This window comes from Balaenoptera borealis (assembly GCF_965194805.1).
Source record: "Balaenoptera borealis genome assembly, chromosome: 10".
NCBI classification, from domain to species: domain Eukaryota; kingdom Metazoa; phylum Chordata; class Mammalia; order Artiodactyla; family Balaenopteridae; genus Balaenoptera; species Balaenoptera borealis.
The window spans coordinates 58,044,900-58,062,728 of NC_138874.1; the positions used below are offsets into that span (position 1 = coordinate 58,044,900).

At 38.6% G+C, this 17,829-nt stretch overlaps 1 protein-coding gene across 1 annotated transcript in view; it reads left to right on the top strand.

The window, feature by feature from the left end:
• Nucleotides 1-14,834, top strand: part of MCU (mitochondrial calcium uniporter) — a 220,877-nt gene extending 206,043 nt beyond the window's left edge. Inside the window, exons 7-8 of the mRNA XM_082406902.1 lie at nucleotides 11,380-11,496; nucleotides 12,866-14,834. Of these exons, the coding sequence (XP_082263028.1) occupies nucleotides 11,380-11,496; nucleotides 12,866-12,943 (195 nt within the window). The 3' untranslated portion in view covers nucleotides 12,944-14,834. The remainder of the gene's footprint in view (nucleotides 1-11,379; nucleotides 11,497-12,865) is intronic.
• Nucleotides 14,835-17,829: the final 2,995 nt, after the last annotated feature.

Genomic DNA, 17,829 nt, shown 5'->3' on the forward strand with positions numbered 1-17,829 from the left:
TAGAGTGAAAAGGCCTAATATATTTTAAATTTTATTAGCATCTCAGAAGGAGAGGAGGGAGAGAATGGGAAGAAACAATATTTGCAGAGATGGTGGCTGAGAATTTTCCAAAATGATGAAAGACATTAATTTATAGATTTAAGAATTCCATCAAATACAACCAATATAAAGGAAAAGAAATCCACATCTAGACACATCAGTAGTAAAACTGCAAAAGACAAAGACAAAGAAGAAATCTTAAAAGTAGCCAAAGAAGAAAAAGAAAGGCTTGCCTTCAAAGGAGTCACTGTTAGATAGCTGGCTTCTCAACAGCAGAAATGAAAGCCAGAGGTAATGGAATGGTACCTCCAATGTGTTGAAAGAAAATAACTGTCAACTTAGAATTCTATACTCAGCAAAAATATCCTTCCAAAATAAAGGTGAAATAAAGGTGCTTCCAGACAAACGAATAGAGAACTTGTCACCAGTAGATCTGTACAAAAGGAAATACTAGAGAGTGTTCTTTGTGCAGAAAGAAGATTATCACAAGTGGAAAGTAAAAAAAAAAAAAGCAGGAAGGAATGAAGAGCAATGAAAATGGTAAATCTGTGAGCGAATCTAAATGAATATTAAATGTATAAAATAATTATAATAAACTCTTATAGAATTTAAAATACAGAAAAAACTAAAACATACGACAGTAGCATATACGTCTGGAGGGGGCAAGTGAACTTGAAATGTTCTAATGTTCCTTCATTGTCTGGGAAGAGGGTAAAAGTACCACTTGCATTCAACTTTGAATGAGAAGTCCTAGCCAGTACAGAAGGCAAGAAAAAGATACAGAGGATGAAAATATTGGAAAGAAAAACAATTGGCATGATCCATAGATTTTGTACATCGAAAAATTTAAAGAACGTATATAGATAATTGGTTAGAATTCATAAGTGAGTTTTATAAGGTTACTAGATACAAGGTCAATATATATAAATGAATTGCATATCTATATGCCAGCCACAAATAGTTAGAAAATGAAACTTTAAGAGATGAAACTCAAAATGACTTTTAAAAATAAATCATGCAAGAGATAGCTTCAAGAAGGCGGAGGAGTAAGACGTAGAGATCACCTTCCTCCCCACAAATACATCAAAAATACATCTACATGAGAAACAGCTCCTACAGAACACCTTCTGAATGCTGGCAGAAGACCTCAGACCTCCCAAAAGGCAAAAAACTCCCCACGTACATGGGTAGGGCAAAAGAGAAAAGAAAAAACAGAGACAAAAGAGTAGGGATGGGGCCTGCACCTCTGGGAGGGAGCTGTGAAGGAGGAAAAGTTTCCACACACGGGGAAGCCCCTTCACTGGCGGAGACGGCGGGTGAGCAGGGGGGAAAGCTTCGGAGCCACGGAGGAGAGCGCAGCAACAGGGGTGCACAGGGCAAAGCGGAGAGATTCCCACACAGAGGATCACTGATGACCAGCACTCACCAGCCTGAGAGGCTTTGCTCACCCACCTGAGTGGATGGGGTCTGGGAGCTGAGGCTCAGGCTTTGGAGGTCAGATCCCAGGGAGAGGACTGGGGTTGGCTGCGTGAACACAGCCTGAAGGGGGCTAGTGCGCCACAGCTAGCTGGAGGGAGTCCGGGAAAAAGTCTGGAACTTCCCAAGAGGCAAGAGACCATTGTTTTGGGGTGCGCGAGGAGAGGGGATTCAGAGCACCACCTAAACAAGCTCCAGGGATGGGTGCGAGTCGTGGCTATCAGTGCGGACCCCAGAGATGGGCATGAAACGCTAAGGCTGCTGCTGCAGCCACCAAGAAGCCTGTGTGCAAGCACAGGTCACTATCCACACCTCCCCTCCCGGGAGCCTGTGCAGCCTGCCACTGCCAGCCCGCCACTGCCAGGGTCCCGTGATCCAGGGACAACTTCCCAAGGAGAACACACGTTGTGCCTCAGGCTGTTGCAATGTCATGCTGGCCTCTGCCACCGCAGGCTCGCCCCGCGTTCAGTACCCCTCCCTCCCCCGGCCTGAGTGAGCCAGAACCCCCTAATCAGCTGCTACTTTAACCCCATCCTATCTGGGCGGGGAACAGACGCCCTCAGGTGACCTACATGGAGGTGGGGCCAAATCCAAAGCGGAACCCCAGGAGCTGTGCGAACAAAGAAGAGAAGGGAAATCTCTCCATGCAGCCTCAGGAGCAGAGGATTAAATCTCCACAATCAACTTGATGTACCCTGAATCTGTGGAATACTTGAATAGACAACAAATCATCCCAAAATTGAGGCAGTGGACTTTGGGAGCAACTGTAGACTTGGAGTTTGCTATCTGCATCTAATTTGTTTCTGGTTTTATGTTTATCTTAGTTTAGTATTTAGAGCTTATTATCATTGGTAGATTTGTTTATTGATTTGCTTGCTCTCTTCCTTTTTTTTTTTTAAATATATATATATTTTTCCTTTTTCTCCTTTTGTGAGTGTGTGTGTGTGTATGCTTCTTTGTGTGATTTTGTCTGTATAGCTTTGCTTTTACCATTTGTCCTAGGGTTCTGTCTGTCCATTTTTTTGTGGTTTTTTTTTTGTTTTCTTTTTTAGTATAGTTTTTAGTGCTTGTTTTCATTGGTGGATTTGTTTTTAGGTTTGGTTGCTCTCTTCTTTCTCTCTTTCTTTTTTTTAATTGCTTTTTTATTTTTAATAATATATTTTTTATTTTAATAACTTTTTAATTTAATTTTAATTTAATTTAATTTTATTTTTATTTTAGTTTAGTTTAGTTTTCTTTCTTTCTTTCTTTCTTTTTCTCCCTTTTCCTCTGAGCTGTGTGGCTGACAGGGTCTTAGTGCTCCGGCCGGGTGTCAGGCCTGAGCCTCTGAGGTGGGAGAGCCGAGTTCAGGACATTGGTCCACCAGAGACGTCCCGGCCCCACATAATATCAAATGGCGAAAGCTCTCTCAGAGATCTCCATTTCAACACGAAGACCCAGCTCCACACAACGACCAGCAAGCTATAGTGCTGGGCACCCTATGCCAAACAACTAGCAAGACAGGAACACAACCCCACCCATTAGCAGAGAGGCTGCCTAAAATCATAATAAGTTCACAGACACCCCAAAACACACCACCAGACATGGTCCTGCCCACCAGAAAGACAAGATCCAGCCTCACCCACCAGAACACAGGCACCAGTCCCCTCCACCAGGAAGCCTACACAGCCCACTGAAGCAGTCTTAGCCACTGGGGGCAGACACCAAAAACAACGGGAACTATGAACCTGCAGCCTGCAAAAAGGAGACCCCCAAACACAGTAAGTTAAGCAAAATGAGAACACAGAGAAATACACAGCAGATGAAGGAGCAAGGTAAAAACCCACCAGACCAAACAAATGAAGAGGAAATAGTCAGTCTACCTGAAAAAGAATTCAGAGTAATGATAGTAAAGATGATCCAAAATCTTGAAAATAGAATGGAGAAAATACAAGAAACGTTTAACAAGGACCTAGAAGAACTAAAGAGCAAACAATGATGAACAACACAATAAATGAAATTTAAAATTCTCTAGAAGGAATCAATAGCAGAATAACTTAGGCAGAATAACAGATAAGTGATCTGGAAGATAAAATAGTGGAAATAACTACCACAGAGCAGAATACAGAAAAAAGAATGAAAAAAATTGAGGACAGTCTCAGAGACATCTGAGACAACATTAAACACACCAACATTCGAACTATAGGGGTCCCAGAAGAAGAAGAGAAAAAAAAAGGGACTGAGAAAATATTTGAAGAGATTATAGTTGAAAACTTCCCTAATATGGTAAAGGAAATAGGCAATCAAGTCCAGGAAGCGCAGAGAGTCCCATACAGGATAAATCCAAGGAGAAACATGCCAAAACACATATTAATCAAACTATCAAAAATTAAATACAAAGAAAAAATATTAAAAGCAGCAAGGGAAAAACAACAAATAACATACAAGGGAATCCCCATAAGGTAAACAGCTGATCTTTCAGCAGAAACTCTGCAAGCCAGAAGGGAGTGACAGGACATATTTAAAGTGATGAAAGGGAAAAACCTACAACCAAGATTACTCTAACCAGCAAGGATGTCATTCAGATTTGACAGAGAAATTAAAACCTTTACACACAAGCAAAAGCTAAGCGAATTCAGCACCACCAAACCAGATTTACAACAAATGCTAAAGGAACTTCTCTAGGCAGGAAACACAAGAGAAGGAAAAGACCTACAATAACAAACCCAAAACTATTAAGAAAATGGTAATACGAACACACATATCGATAACTACCTTAAATGTAAATGGATTAAATGCTACAACCAAAAGACATAGACTGGCTGAATGGATACAAAAACAATACCCATATATATGCTGTCTAAAGAGACCCACTTCAGACCTAGGGACACATACAGACTGAAAGTGAGGGGATGGAAAAAGATATTCCATGCAAATGGAAATCAGAAGAAAGCTGAAGTAGCAATTCTCATATCAGACAAAATAGACTAAAATAAAGACTATTACAGGGACAAAGAAGGACACTACATAATGATCAAGGGATCAATCCAAGAAGAAGATATAACAATTGTACATATTTATGCACCCAGCATAGGAGCACCTCAATACATAAGGCGAATGCTAACAGCCATAAAAGGGGAAATCAACAGTAACACAATCATAGTAGGGGACTTTAACACCGCACTTTCACCAATGGACAGATCATCCAAAATGAAAATAAATAAGCACAAGCTTTAAATGATACATTAAACAAGATGGACTTAATTGATATTTATAGGACATTCCATCCAAAAACAACAGAATAGGGCTTCCCTGGTGGCGCAGTGGTTGAGAATCTGCCTGCCAATGCAGGGGACACGGGTTCAAGCCCTGGTCTGGGAAGATCCCACATGCCACAGAGCAACTAGGCCCGTGAGCCACAACTACTGAGCCTGCGCGTCTGGAGCCTGTGCTCCGCAACAAGAGAGGCCGCGATAGTGAGAGGTCCGCGCACCGCGATGAAGAGTGGCCCCCGCTTGCCACAAGTAGAGAAAGCCCTCGCACAGGAATGAAGACCCAACACAGCCATAAATAAATAAATAAATAAATAAATTACAAAAACAACAGAATATACTTTCTTCTAAAGTGCTCATGGAACATTCTCCAGGATAGATCATACCTTTGGTCACAAATCAAGCCTTTGTCAATTTAAGGAAATTGAAAACATATCAATATTTTTTCCAACTAAAATGCTGTGAGACTAGATATCAATAACAGGAAAAAATCAGTGAAAAATACAAACACATGGAGGCTAAACAGTACACTACTAAATAACTAAGAGATCACTAAAGAAATCAAAGAGGAAATTAAAAAATACCTAGAAACAAATGACAATGAAAACACGATGAGCCAAAACCTATGGGATGCAGCTAAAGCAGTTCTAAGAGGGAAGTTTATAGCAATACAATCTTACCTCAAGAAACAAGAAACATATCAAATAAACAACCTAACCTTACACCTAAAGCAATTAGAGAAAGAAGAACAAAAAGACCCCAAAGTTAGCAGAAGGAAAGAAGCCATAAAGATCAGATCAGAAATAAATGAAAAAGAAATGAAGGAAACAAAAGCTAAGATCAATAAAACTAAAAGCTGGTTCTTTGAGAAAATAAACAAACTTGATAAACCATTAGCCAGACTCATCAAGAAAAAAAGGGAGAAGACTCAAATCAATAGAATTAGAAATGAAAAAGGAGAAGTAACAACTGACACTGCAGAAATACAAAGGATCATGAGAGATTACTACAAGCAACTATATGCCAATAAAATGGACACCCTGGAAGAAATGGACAAATTCTTAGAAATGCACAACCTTCCGAGACTGAACCAGGAAAAATAGAAAATATAAACAGACCAATCACAAGCACTGAAATTGAAATTGTGATTAAAAATCTTCCAACAAACAAAAGCCCAGGACCAGATGGCTTCACAGGCGAATTCTATCAAACATTTAAAGAGCTAACACCTATCCTTCTCAAACTCTTCCAAAATATAGCAGAGGGAGGAACACTCCCAAACTCCCTCTACAAGGCCACCATCAACCTCATACCAAAACCAGACAAACGTATACAAAAAATGAAAACTACAGACCAATATCACTGATGAACATAGATGCAAAAATCCTCAAGAAAATACTAGCAAACAGAATCCAACAGCACATTAAAAGGATCATACACCATGACCCAGTGGGTTTATCCAAGGAATGCAAGGATTCTTCAATATATGCAAATCAATCAATGTGATAAACCATATTAACAAACTGAAGGAGAAAAACCATATGATCATCTCAATAGATGCAGAAGAAGCTTTCGACAAAATTCAACACCCATTTGTGATAAAAAGTCTCCAGAACTTAGGCATAGAGGGAACTTATGTCAACATAATAAAGGCCATATGTGACAAACCCACAGTCAACATCGTTCTCAATGGTGAAAAACTGAAACCATTTCCACTAAGATCAGGAACAAGACAAGGTTGCCCACTCTCACCACTATTATTCAACATAGTTTTGGATGTTTTAGCCACAGCAGTCAGAGAAGAAAAAGAAATAAAAGAATACCAATTGGAAAAGAAGAAGTAAAGCTGTCACTGTTTGCAGATGACATGATACTATACGTAGAGAATTCTACAGATGCTACCAGAAAACTACTAGAGCTAATCAATGAATTTGGTAAAGTAGCGGGATATAAAATTAATGCACAGAAATCTCTTGCATTCCTATACACGAATGATGAAAAATCTGAAAGAGAAATTAAGGAAACACTCCCATTACCATTGCAACAAAAAGAATAAAATACCTAGGAATAACCTACCTAAGGAGGCAAAAGACCCAAATGCAGAAAACTATAAGACACTGATGAAAGAAATTAAAGATGATACAAACAGATGGAGAGATATACCATGTTCTTGAATTGGAAGAATCAACATTGTGAAAATGACCCTACTACCCAAAGCAATCTACACATCCAATGCAATCCCTATCCAACTACCAATGGCATTTTTCACAGAACTAGAACAAAAAATTTCACAATTTGTATGGAAACACAAAAGACCCTGAATAGCCAAAGCAATCTTGAGAAAGAAAAACAGAGCTGGAGGAATCAGGCTCCCTCACTTCAGACTATACTACAAAGCTACAGTAATCAAGACAGTATGGTACTGGCACAAAAACAGAAATATAGATCAATGGAACAGGATAGAGAGCCCAGAGATAAACCCACACACATATGGTCACCTTATCTTTGATAAAGGAGGGAAGAATATACAATGGAGAGAAGACAGCCTCTTCAATAAGTGGTGCTGGGAAAACTGGACAGCTACATGTAAAAGAATGAAATTAGAACACTCCCTAACACCATACACAAAAATAAACTCAAAATGGATTAGAGACCTAAATGTAAGGCCGGACACTATAAAACTCTTAGAGGAAAAGATAGGCAGAACACTCTATGACATACATCACAGCTAGATCCTTTTTGACCCCCCTCTTAGAGAAATGGAAATAAAAACAAAAATAAACAAATGGGACCTAATGAAACTTAAAAGCTTTTGCACAGCAAAGGAAACCATTAACAAGATGAAAAGACAACCCTCAGAATGGGAGAAAATATTTGCAAATGAAGCAACTGACAAAGGATTAATCTCCAAAATTTACAAGCAGCTCATGCAGCTCAGTATCAAAAAAACAAACAACCCAATCCAAAAATGGGCAGAAGACCTAAATAGACATTTCTCCAAAGAAGATATACAGATTGCCAACAAACACATGAAAGGATGCTCAACATCGCTAATCATTAGAGAAATGCAAATGAAAACTACAGTGAGGTGTCACCTCACACCAGTCAGAATGGCCATCATCAAAAAATCTACAAACAATAAATGCTGGTGGGAATGTAAATTGATACAGCCACTATGGAGAACAGTATGGAGGTTCCTTAAAGAACTGAAAATAGAACTACCATATGACCCAGCAATCGCACTACTGGGCATATACCCTGAGAAAACCACAATTCAAAAAGAGTCATGTACCACAATGTTCATTGCAGCTCTATTTACAATAGCCAGGACATGGAAGTAACCTAAGTGTCCATCAACAGATGAATGGATAAAGAAGATGTGGCACATATATACAATGGACTATTACTCAGCCATAAAAAGAAACAAAACTGAGTTATTTGTAGTGAGGTGGATGGACCTAGAGACTGTCATACAGAGTGAAGTAAGTCAGAAAGAGAAAAATGCTGTATGATAACACATATATATGGAATCTAAAAAAAAAAATGGTTCTGAAGAACTTAGTGGCAGGACAGGAATAAAGACGCAGACGTAGAGAATGGACTTGAGGACACAGGGAAGGGGAAGCTGGGACGAAGTGAGAGAGTGTCATAGACATATGTACACTACCAAATGTAAAATAGCTAGTGGGAAGCAGCCGCATAGCACAGGGAGATCAGCTCAGTGCTTTGTGTCCACCTAGAGGGGAGGAATAGGGAGGGTGGGAGGGAGACGTAAGAGGGAGGAGATATGGGGATATATGTTTATGTATAGCTGATTCACTTTGTTATAAAGCAGAAACTAACACACTGTTGTAAAGCAACTACACTCCAATAAAGATGTTTAAAAAATAAATAAATAACCAAATAAATAAATAAATCATGCAAAAGATGTACAAGACCTCTATGTAGAGAAACATAAAATTATAGGAGAGTTAATAAATGTAATGATATAGCATGTTCATGGACTAGAAAAGTAAATAGTGCAAAAATGTCGGTTTTATCCACATTGATCTATTAGATTCAGTGCAGTCCCAGTCAGAATCCCAACAGATTTGGAGTTGGGGGAAGAGATTTTAATAAACTGATTCTAAAATGTATATGGAAATACAGAGGACTAAGTAAAGCAATAAACACTTGAAGAAAAACTAGGTAAGAGGATTTACTCTATCAGATATGAAGACTGCAGCTTTAGTTACAGTACTGCAGTGTAAGACAGTGACACAGGGATGGACAAATAGTCCAGTGGAATAAAAGAGAGAAGTAGAAATAGACCTAGTATAAATGAACTTTTGATTTTAAAAAACTGGCACTGCAGGGAAAGAGTTTTTTGATAAATGGTGCTAGGACAATTGAATATCCATATAGAAAAAAGAAATGACCCCATCCTTACACTATAAACAAAAATTAATTCCAGACAGATTGTTGATCTAAATATAAAAGGTAACACGATGAAGCTCCTGGCAGATAATAATATAGAAGAATATGTTAATTACTGTGGAAGAGGGAATGACTTTTTACGCAGAATGAAAAGTGCTAACCATAAAGAATAGGAATGATAAATTAGGCTATATTAACATTAAGGACATCTATTTATTAAAGAGCACCATGAAGAGGGAGAGTGGGCTGGGAGGAGATGTTTCCAGTATGTATATCCAACAAAGGATCCATATCCATAATATATTAACAAATCCTACAAATCAGTAAGAAAAAGACACACAATCCAGTAGGAAAAAAATGGCAAGAGGTTTGTACAGGCACTTCTAAAAGAGGATATGCAAATGGCCAATAATATAAAAGAGGATGTGAAAAGGCCTCAGCTTCATGAGTGATCAGGAAAATGCTATATCTCTTCAAGAGAAATAAAAACGTGTCCACACAAAAATTTGTACACAAGTGTTCATAGCAAGATTATTCATAATAGCCAAAAAGTGGAAAAAAACCAAATGTCTATCAATTGACAAATAGATAAATAAAATGTAGCACAGTGGTCCCCAACCTTTTTGGCACCAGGGACCGGTTTCGTGGAAGACGATTTTTCCCCGGGGGAGGGGATGGCGGGGGATGGTTCAGGCGGTAATGCGAGTGATGGGGAGCGGCAGATGAAGCTTCACTGGCTCGCCCACTGCTCACATCCTGCTGTGCGGTCCAGTTCCTAACAGGCCGCGGACCGCTACCAGTCCGCAGCCGGGAGGTTGAGGACCCCTGATGTAGCATATCCATTTAATGGAGTATTATTTGTCAATAAAAAGAAATAATGTACTGATACATGCTACAAATAGATGAGCCTTGAAAGAAGCCAGACACAAAAGGCTTTTTTATGATTCCACTTATGAAATATCCAGAAGAGGCAAATCTATAGAGACAGAAAATAGGCTAGTAGTTAACTTAGAACTGGAAGTATGGAGGGAAATAGGAAGTGATGTTAAAGGGTATGGGGTTTCTTTGGGGGATGATGAAAATATTCTAAAAATTATTGTAGTAATGGTTGTACAATTCTGTGACTATGCTAAAAAGCATTGACTATTATACTTTAAATGGGTAAATTTTATGGTATCTCAAGTAAAGTTGTTTTTAAAATATGAGGTAGTAAAATAAATAATATAAATTAGGAGTTTGGGATTAACATATACAAAGTATATAAAATAGATAACCAACAAGGACCTATAGTATAGCACAGGGAACTATACTCAATATTTTGAAATAACCTATAAGGGAACAGAATCTGAGGTAGTATTTCTGCCTAACTTGTTTTTTAACTGACAATACTAAGTATTGGCAAGGAGGTGAAGTGATGGCAACTCATGTCCTGCTTATGGGAGTATAACTGGTACAACCGTTTTGATGTTACTCCTTAAATTTGAACACAAGCATACCCTGTGGTCCAGAATTTCCATTCATAGGTTTATACCCAACAGAAGATAAGTCCAGAGATGATCTTGACAGCATTATTTACAACAGCTAAAACCTAGAAACAACCCAAAAATCTATCAGTAGTACAACAGATAAATAAATTGTGATGTAGCCACACAATAGAATATAACATATCAATGGAAATGAACAGACTACAGCTACATGCAAAAGGTGAATATCACAAACATGATATTGAGTGAAAGTAGCCATACACAATGCATAATATCTGACTCCATTTTTATAAAATTCAAAAAACAGGTAAAACTCAGCTGTAGAGCTCAGGGGAATGCATGCTTAAGTAAGAAAGCTGTAAAGAGAGCAGGAAAACAGTTACCATAAAAGTCAAGATAGTGATTACTTTGGTGGGGAAGGAGGGGTTAGTAATTGGAAAGGGGCAGGAAGGGGGCTTGTGAGTTACTGGTGGTATTCTATTTTCTCTGGTGATGATTAACATTTATTACATGATGATGATTCTTTATGACATACATTTTTTGTGTGTGTTTTGCAATAAAAAATGTTTAAGAAATAAATATTTAATACAGCACATGTCAGTAGTATATCTTTATATGTGCTCATGTGTACTGAATCTAATCAATAGTAAATGCTTATTTTGTGAAGATAGTGTGCTAAGGAGTATAATTTAATTTCTTCTTTATTTTTGTAGGAATATGTTTATCCAGAAGCCAGAGACAGACAATACTTATTATTTTTCCATAAAGGAGCCAAAAAGTCACGTTTTGACCTAGAGAAATACAATCAACTCAAAGATGCAATTGCTCAGGTAAGTTTTACAAAAATTAAAATAAATCCCAGCCCCATCTTGTATGGCATTATCATCATCATCATCATCTGCAATCAAGTACTTAGATGGGTAAACTCTGAAAGAATGATCCAATCCTCTTCTTCCTATGTAAATTATTCCTCAATTGATAAAAATGACTATTTTAGCATGGTCACCACTCCAGAAAGTTTCATAACACAAGCAGGTGAAAAGATAATGGGTCCTATCTATCCTTTTATCACTAGCATATTGAAATTTTTAAACCTATGTTTATCTTTTTCATTTTGTTTCTTTAGAGAGGTCTGTTTTTACTTTTCTCTCTTTTTTTAATCTTTCTGCAATTGACCCAAAGATCTCTCACCTAAGATGTGTGGTAGCAATGGAGCCAAAATAAAATCCAGGTCAGAGAGACTACTAGAAATGTTTGCTAGGTGCAGGTCAGAGATTATTGAGCCAGAAATGCTTTTTTAAAAGACTGATATCTTATTTTTCATAACAGCTACCTCTTTGACATTTCTGATCGTGCCTCCCCCTCACTCTGATATCTTTGATTTTGGTGAAGAAATCCTCATTCCTTTTCTCTGCGGTCTTTCATGACTTTAGAGATTTTTTTAAAACCTCTGGAAGCCCTTCCATTCTCTGTAATGTTTAATTACTCTTCTCTGGACCTTCTCCGCCTTCTCTGTCCCTTTTTGGTGACGGGGTTGTGCTTTGAATAGGCTTACTTCATCTCCCTGCCTTGGCCTAAGTGAATTCTTACCTTCTGTTGCTCTGTGTGGTGGTTCTCAACTGGAGGGAATGCGTCAGAATCATCTCTGGAGCTATTAAAAATACAGGTGCTTCAGCCCCACCCTAAACCTATTAATCCAACTCCTCAGGGGTGAGGCCCAAGCACGTGTGAGTTTTGAAAGTGCTGCAGTTGACTGCACATCCCTGTTTTAAAAATTACTGATTAGTGAAAAACTTAAACAACTACTAGACAAATAACTAAAGTCTTGAGGAGCATAAATTTGAATTCTGGCTCCAGGCAAAAAGTTTGTAAAAGGGCTTCTCTCTGGAGAAATGCCATCAAGGTGCATCAGATGCTCCCACATTCTTGAGCCCCTGAGTCCTGCCCTGTTGATTGCACAGTCTTTTCTGGAGGCTCTGTTGATAGCTGAAACTGCCAGGACAGACTTCTGTTTCTGTCCGCTTTGTTGTCCTGTGCCTTTAACATTCTTTGCCTCTGAGGCACTCTTACTTTGAGAGTGATTGAGATGATTTCTCTGACTCATAGTGATGGAGGGAAGACAATTTCCTCTTCTCAGGAGACAGTAATATCATTGAAAGCTTGACTAGCCAGTTTTCTCACCTTTTGTTTCTATTTTAGGCAGAAATGGACCTTAAGAGACTGAGAGACCCACTACAAGTACATCTGCCCCTCCGACAGATTGGTGAGGAAGATTGATCTGCAGAGAGCCTCTGAATCCCAGCAGAAAGAACACCTGTTTATAACTATGGCCTTTTTAATTAAAGCATTGCAGGTGGAAGCTGGGAGCCATGTCGGGGTAGAGGGTTTTTACCTTTAATTAAACAAAAACAAAAGGATCTTAGGGAAGAAAGGAATGTTAAAATCTGACCATCAGGCTTTGTGGAATGTAAGCTCAAAGGGCTTAGTGAATATTGTCTTAATCAAGAATCTCAGTTTCTGGATGAAAATAATGCATTATTATTATAGTTGAGAGAAAATGATGCTAGGGGTGTTGTTTCTTGCATCTTCTTTTCAGGGTCAGCAAAATAGTAACACACCAGCACCCCACTCAGCTCTAAATTTTTTTTTAATTTAACTTTTCTTATTTTTGACATAGCAGTAAATAAATATACCAGAAAAGCAAACCCTCGAGATATGTGGGTGGCAAACAGAGTCTGAGCCCATGTCATTAGCATTTATTTTAGATTGGACCCAGTCTCTGCAAAGTTACCAGGAATCCCTCCCGTTTGTGTCCCATTTCTGACCACCCACACGTGTTGGTACACTAATTTTATCCATATGATAATTGGAAGCAACTTATGACTGTTTGATAATTGACACTTTGGATTATCCCTTCATACCTTCTTAAATGTCTCAATATTCCAGTTCTCTGGATCACTGTCTAGAAATAATTGGCAACACTGCATGAGGTTTTTTTGTTTTGTTTTGTTTTTTACTAATTAATCTTTAAGAGGAGGACAGATTTCCCTCCTTTATTTAACTATCCCATTGATACTCCCCTCTCCCTCCACAGCTCAAGCCAGAGGCGGAGTGTTCAGCTGTATTACCAAATCAGGAAGATGTAAGGTTTACAAATTGGCTAAAAATCATGGCTCTGTAGCCATTTCAGAACCAGAATAGTTTCACTGCTGTTAATCTGTTTGTGTGACTGCATTCCAGGCCACCCAGATGGCACTACCTTGTCTGGAGGCCTTGTTAATCTCGAAGGACACACACTCCCACACTGTTTGTGAGCCCTCCCACCTCCACCACTTCAGTAGTTGTAAATCAAGTGTGTGGATCTCAAAGGGTGCAATTTATCTTTGTACAGGAATACATTTCTATGGCTTCTTTCAGCCTACCCTCTTCACCCTATTTTTTCTTATCTTAAATTGAGAGAAAAAGGAGTTAATCTTATACTCTATCAAAATATTTTCTACCATATTTCCAGATGACATCACACTTGAAGAGTCAAAGGAATCTGTGTCTACTATCCTGTTTTTAACTACTGCGGGGGCAGGATGGAAAGGATGATGGGGCTTGCCACACAGCTGATTGATTGGCTTTTTTCTTTCACATGATTCATCCCTCTTCATTGTGGCAAGGGGTTTCTTTCTCTTTATCTTCCTCCTTTGGGATCATTGTGTATGAAGAGAAACACTTTAAATGACAAACCCAGACTCCAGGTGCCTTGCAGAGGTTGAAGGCCAGCCAGGATTGCTGCTGCTGCTTCTGCCACCACCCCTTCCACTGGCATGATGGAATGAAAGGATGCATGTCTCCACTTCTCATCTCTCCTCCCACTTCCTTCCCCACCCGCCACCCCCAGTCGTTCAACCCCCTTCCCTCATTTATTTCTGTTAAGTTGTATGAATTATTTTTAAACCATTTATCCTGTTTGTACACAGGGTTTTTAAGAAGAAACAGCACAGTGCAATGAGCAAATCCTTTCAGGGTGTGTGGGAGGCAAGGGGAGGGAGGACATGGAGAAAAGTCCTTTAAACAAATTGCAAAATATTGAACATGTGTAAAATCCTGTATCATTTATGAAATATGTATAAAAAGCAATGTACCTTCTGGAACAATAAATACTTATTCAATTTTTGAACTATAGCATCTCATTCTTTAAAGCAAAACAACCAAGATCAGAAACAAAAACAAGCTTATTCTGATTCAAGGTGGAAAGATTTTTACCTCTAAAATTAATTTTTATAAAAATACCATTTTGGGGGCTTCCCTGGTGGCACAGTGGTTAAGAATCCACCTGCCAATTCAGGGGACACGGGTTCGTGCCCTGGTCTGGGAAGATCTCACATGCCGCGGAGCAGCTAGGCCCATGAGCCACAACTACTGAGCCTGTGTGTCTGGAGCCTGTGCTCCACAACGGGAGAGGCCACGACAGTGAGAGGCCCATGCACCACGATGAAGAGTGGCCCCCACTCACCGCAACTGGAGAAAGCCCTCGCACAGAAACGAAGACCCAACACAGCCAAAATTAATTAATTAATTAATTAAAATTTTTTTAAAAATACCATTTTGAAATTAAGTTTTGTTCCTGGAGCCTATATTTTTAAAAGGCATTTCATGAATTCTTCCTGAACTTAATATGGTCAGTATTTTCCTAGTTTTCCAGAGCCACTAGAGGTTCAATGACCTCTGCAACCGTGATAGAGCCAAGGACAGCACTGACACTAATATCCTTATCTCCTGATTAACAGGAAATATCTCCATTATATCAGATCACCAGATTGCCCAATGTGGTCTCCTGGACTCCAGAAACTTGTTCAAGGATGAACTAAGATCAAATACTCATTATTTTAAGAGTTTGTATCAAATTTATAATGATCACCAAATGGGAAAATATCACATGCCACCTAGACTATCGAAGTCATATCAAAAAGCATGTATTAAATGTCTGCATTAAGTGCAGTGTGAGATGTACTAAGAGCCTCCACAGCTACGGTCTTGCCTCCTGGCAGCTCACAGCAACCGAACACAAACATCCCTAAGATATGTAAGCTTTAAGAAGATAAGATTGAAAATATTAAGCCGTTGTTTGCATTCAACAAATAATAACTACACCCATGCACCTATGGTCAACTAGTTTATGACAAAGGAGGCAAGAATATACAATGGAGAAAAGAGTCTCTTCGATAAGTGGTGCTGGGAAGACTGGACAGCTACATGTAAAAGAATGCAATTAGAACACTTCTTAACACCATACACAAAAATAAACTGAAAATGGATTAAAGACCTAAATGTAAGGCCAGATACTATAAAGCTCTTAAAGGAAAACATAGGCAGAACACTCTGACATAAATCACAGCAATATCTTTTTTGATCCACCTCCTAGAGTAACGAAAATAAATGAGACCTAATTAAGCTTAAAAGCTTTTGCACAGCAAAGGAAACTATAAACAAAATGAAAAGACAACCCACAGAGTGGGAGAAAATATTTGCAAAGCAACTGACAAGGGATTAATCTCCAAAATATACGAACAGCTCATGCAGCTCAATGTCAAAAAAACAAACAATCCTATCAAAAAATGGGCAGATTTAAATAGGCATTTCTCCAAAGAAGACATACAGATGGCCAAAAAGCACATGAAAAGATGCTCAACATCACTAATTATTAGAGAAATGCATATCAAAACTACAATGAGGTATCACCTCACACCAGTCAGAATGGCCATCATCCAAAAACCTACAAGCAATAAATGCTGGAGAAGGTGTGGAGAAAAGGGAACCCTCCTACACTGTTGGTGGGAATGTAAATTGATACAACCATTATGGAGAACAAAACAGTATGGAGGTTCCTTAAAAACTAAATAGAGAACTAGCATATGATCCAGCAATCCTACTCCTAGGCATATATCTGGAGAAAACCATAATTCAAAAAGATACATGCACCCCAATGTTCATTGCAGCACTATTTACAATAGCCAAGATGTGGAAGCAACGTAAATGTCCATTGACAGAGGAATGGGTAAAGAAGATGTGGTACATACATACAGTGGAATATTACTCAGCCATAAAAAAGAATGAAATAATGCCATTTGCAGCAACATGAATGGACCTAGAGATTATCATACTAAGTGAAGTCAGACAGAGAAAGACAAATATCATATGATATCACTTATATGTGGAATCTAATAAAAAAGTGATACATATGAACTTATTTACAAAACAGAAACAGACTCACAGATCTCGAAATCAAACTTATGGTTGCCAGAGGGGAAACGGGGGGGGAAGTGATAAATTAGGAGCTTGGGATTAACATATACACACTACTATATATAAAATAGATAACTAATAAGGACCTACTGTATAGCACAGGGAACTCTACTCAATATTCTGTAATAACATACATGGGAAAAGAATCTGAAAAAGAATGGATCTATGTATATGTATAACTTATTCACTTTGCTGTACACCTGAAACTAACAACATTCTAAGTCAACTATATTCCAGTAAAAAAAAAAAAATTTTTTTTAAGGCAAATAATAACTACATATTCCACAACATCCTCTTAGGCTCTGGTGAATAACGGAGAGTGTTAAATCCATTAGTGAGCATAGGTAATGCAGTTTTGCTAAGGGATCATAGACTTTTAGAGCTGGAGAAAGTAAAAGGGTTCTCAGAATATGGTTCCCGGAACAGCAACTTACCTCTCCAGAAATGCAAGTTCTCCACTCCCTACTGAATCAAACTAGGAGTGGAACCAGCAATCTGTGTTCAACAAGCGCTCGTGGTGATTCTGATGCGAACCATTGACCTCATCAAACCATGGCTTTAAAGAGAAGGAAACTGAGGCATAGAGAGGGCATCTGTGTCATAACTCATCAGTGAATTCTATGATCAAACAACCAGACTGAGTGAGGAATGGTGAGTATGGTGACAATGGTAAATGGAAAGGATAGAGATCATGTCACATGTACATACTATTGTATCTTGCTTGTGAGGGTGTAGTGGTAAGCACACAGTAGATGCTTACAGAAACAAATACAAATAGGTTGAATTTTTAAAATCTGTCTGGAAAGATTTCACAGAAATGTGGAACTTCTTAGATTTTGGAACTCAGTTTCACCAAAACTGTTAAGGGT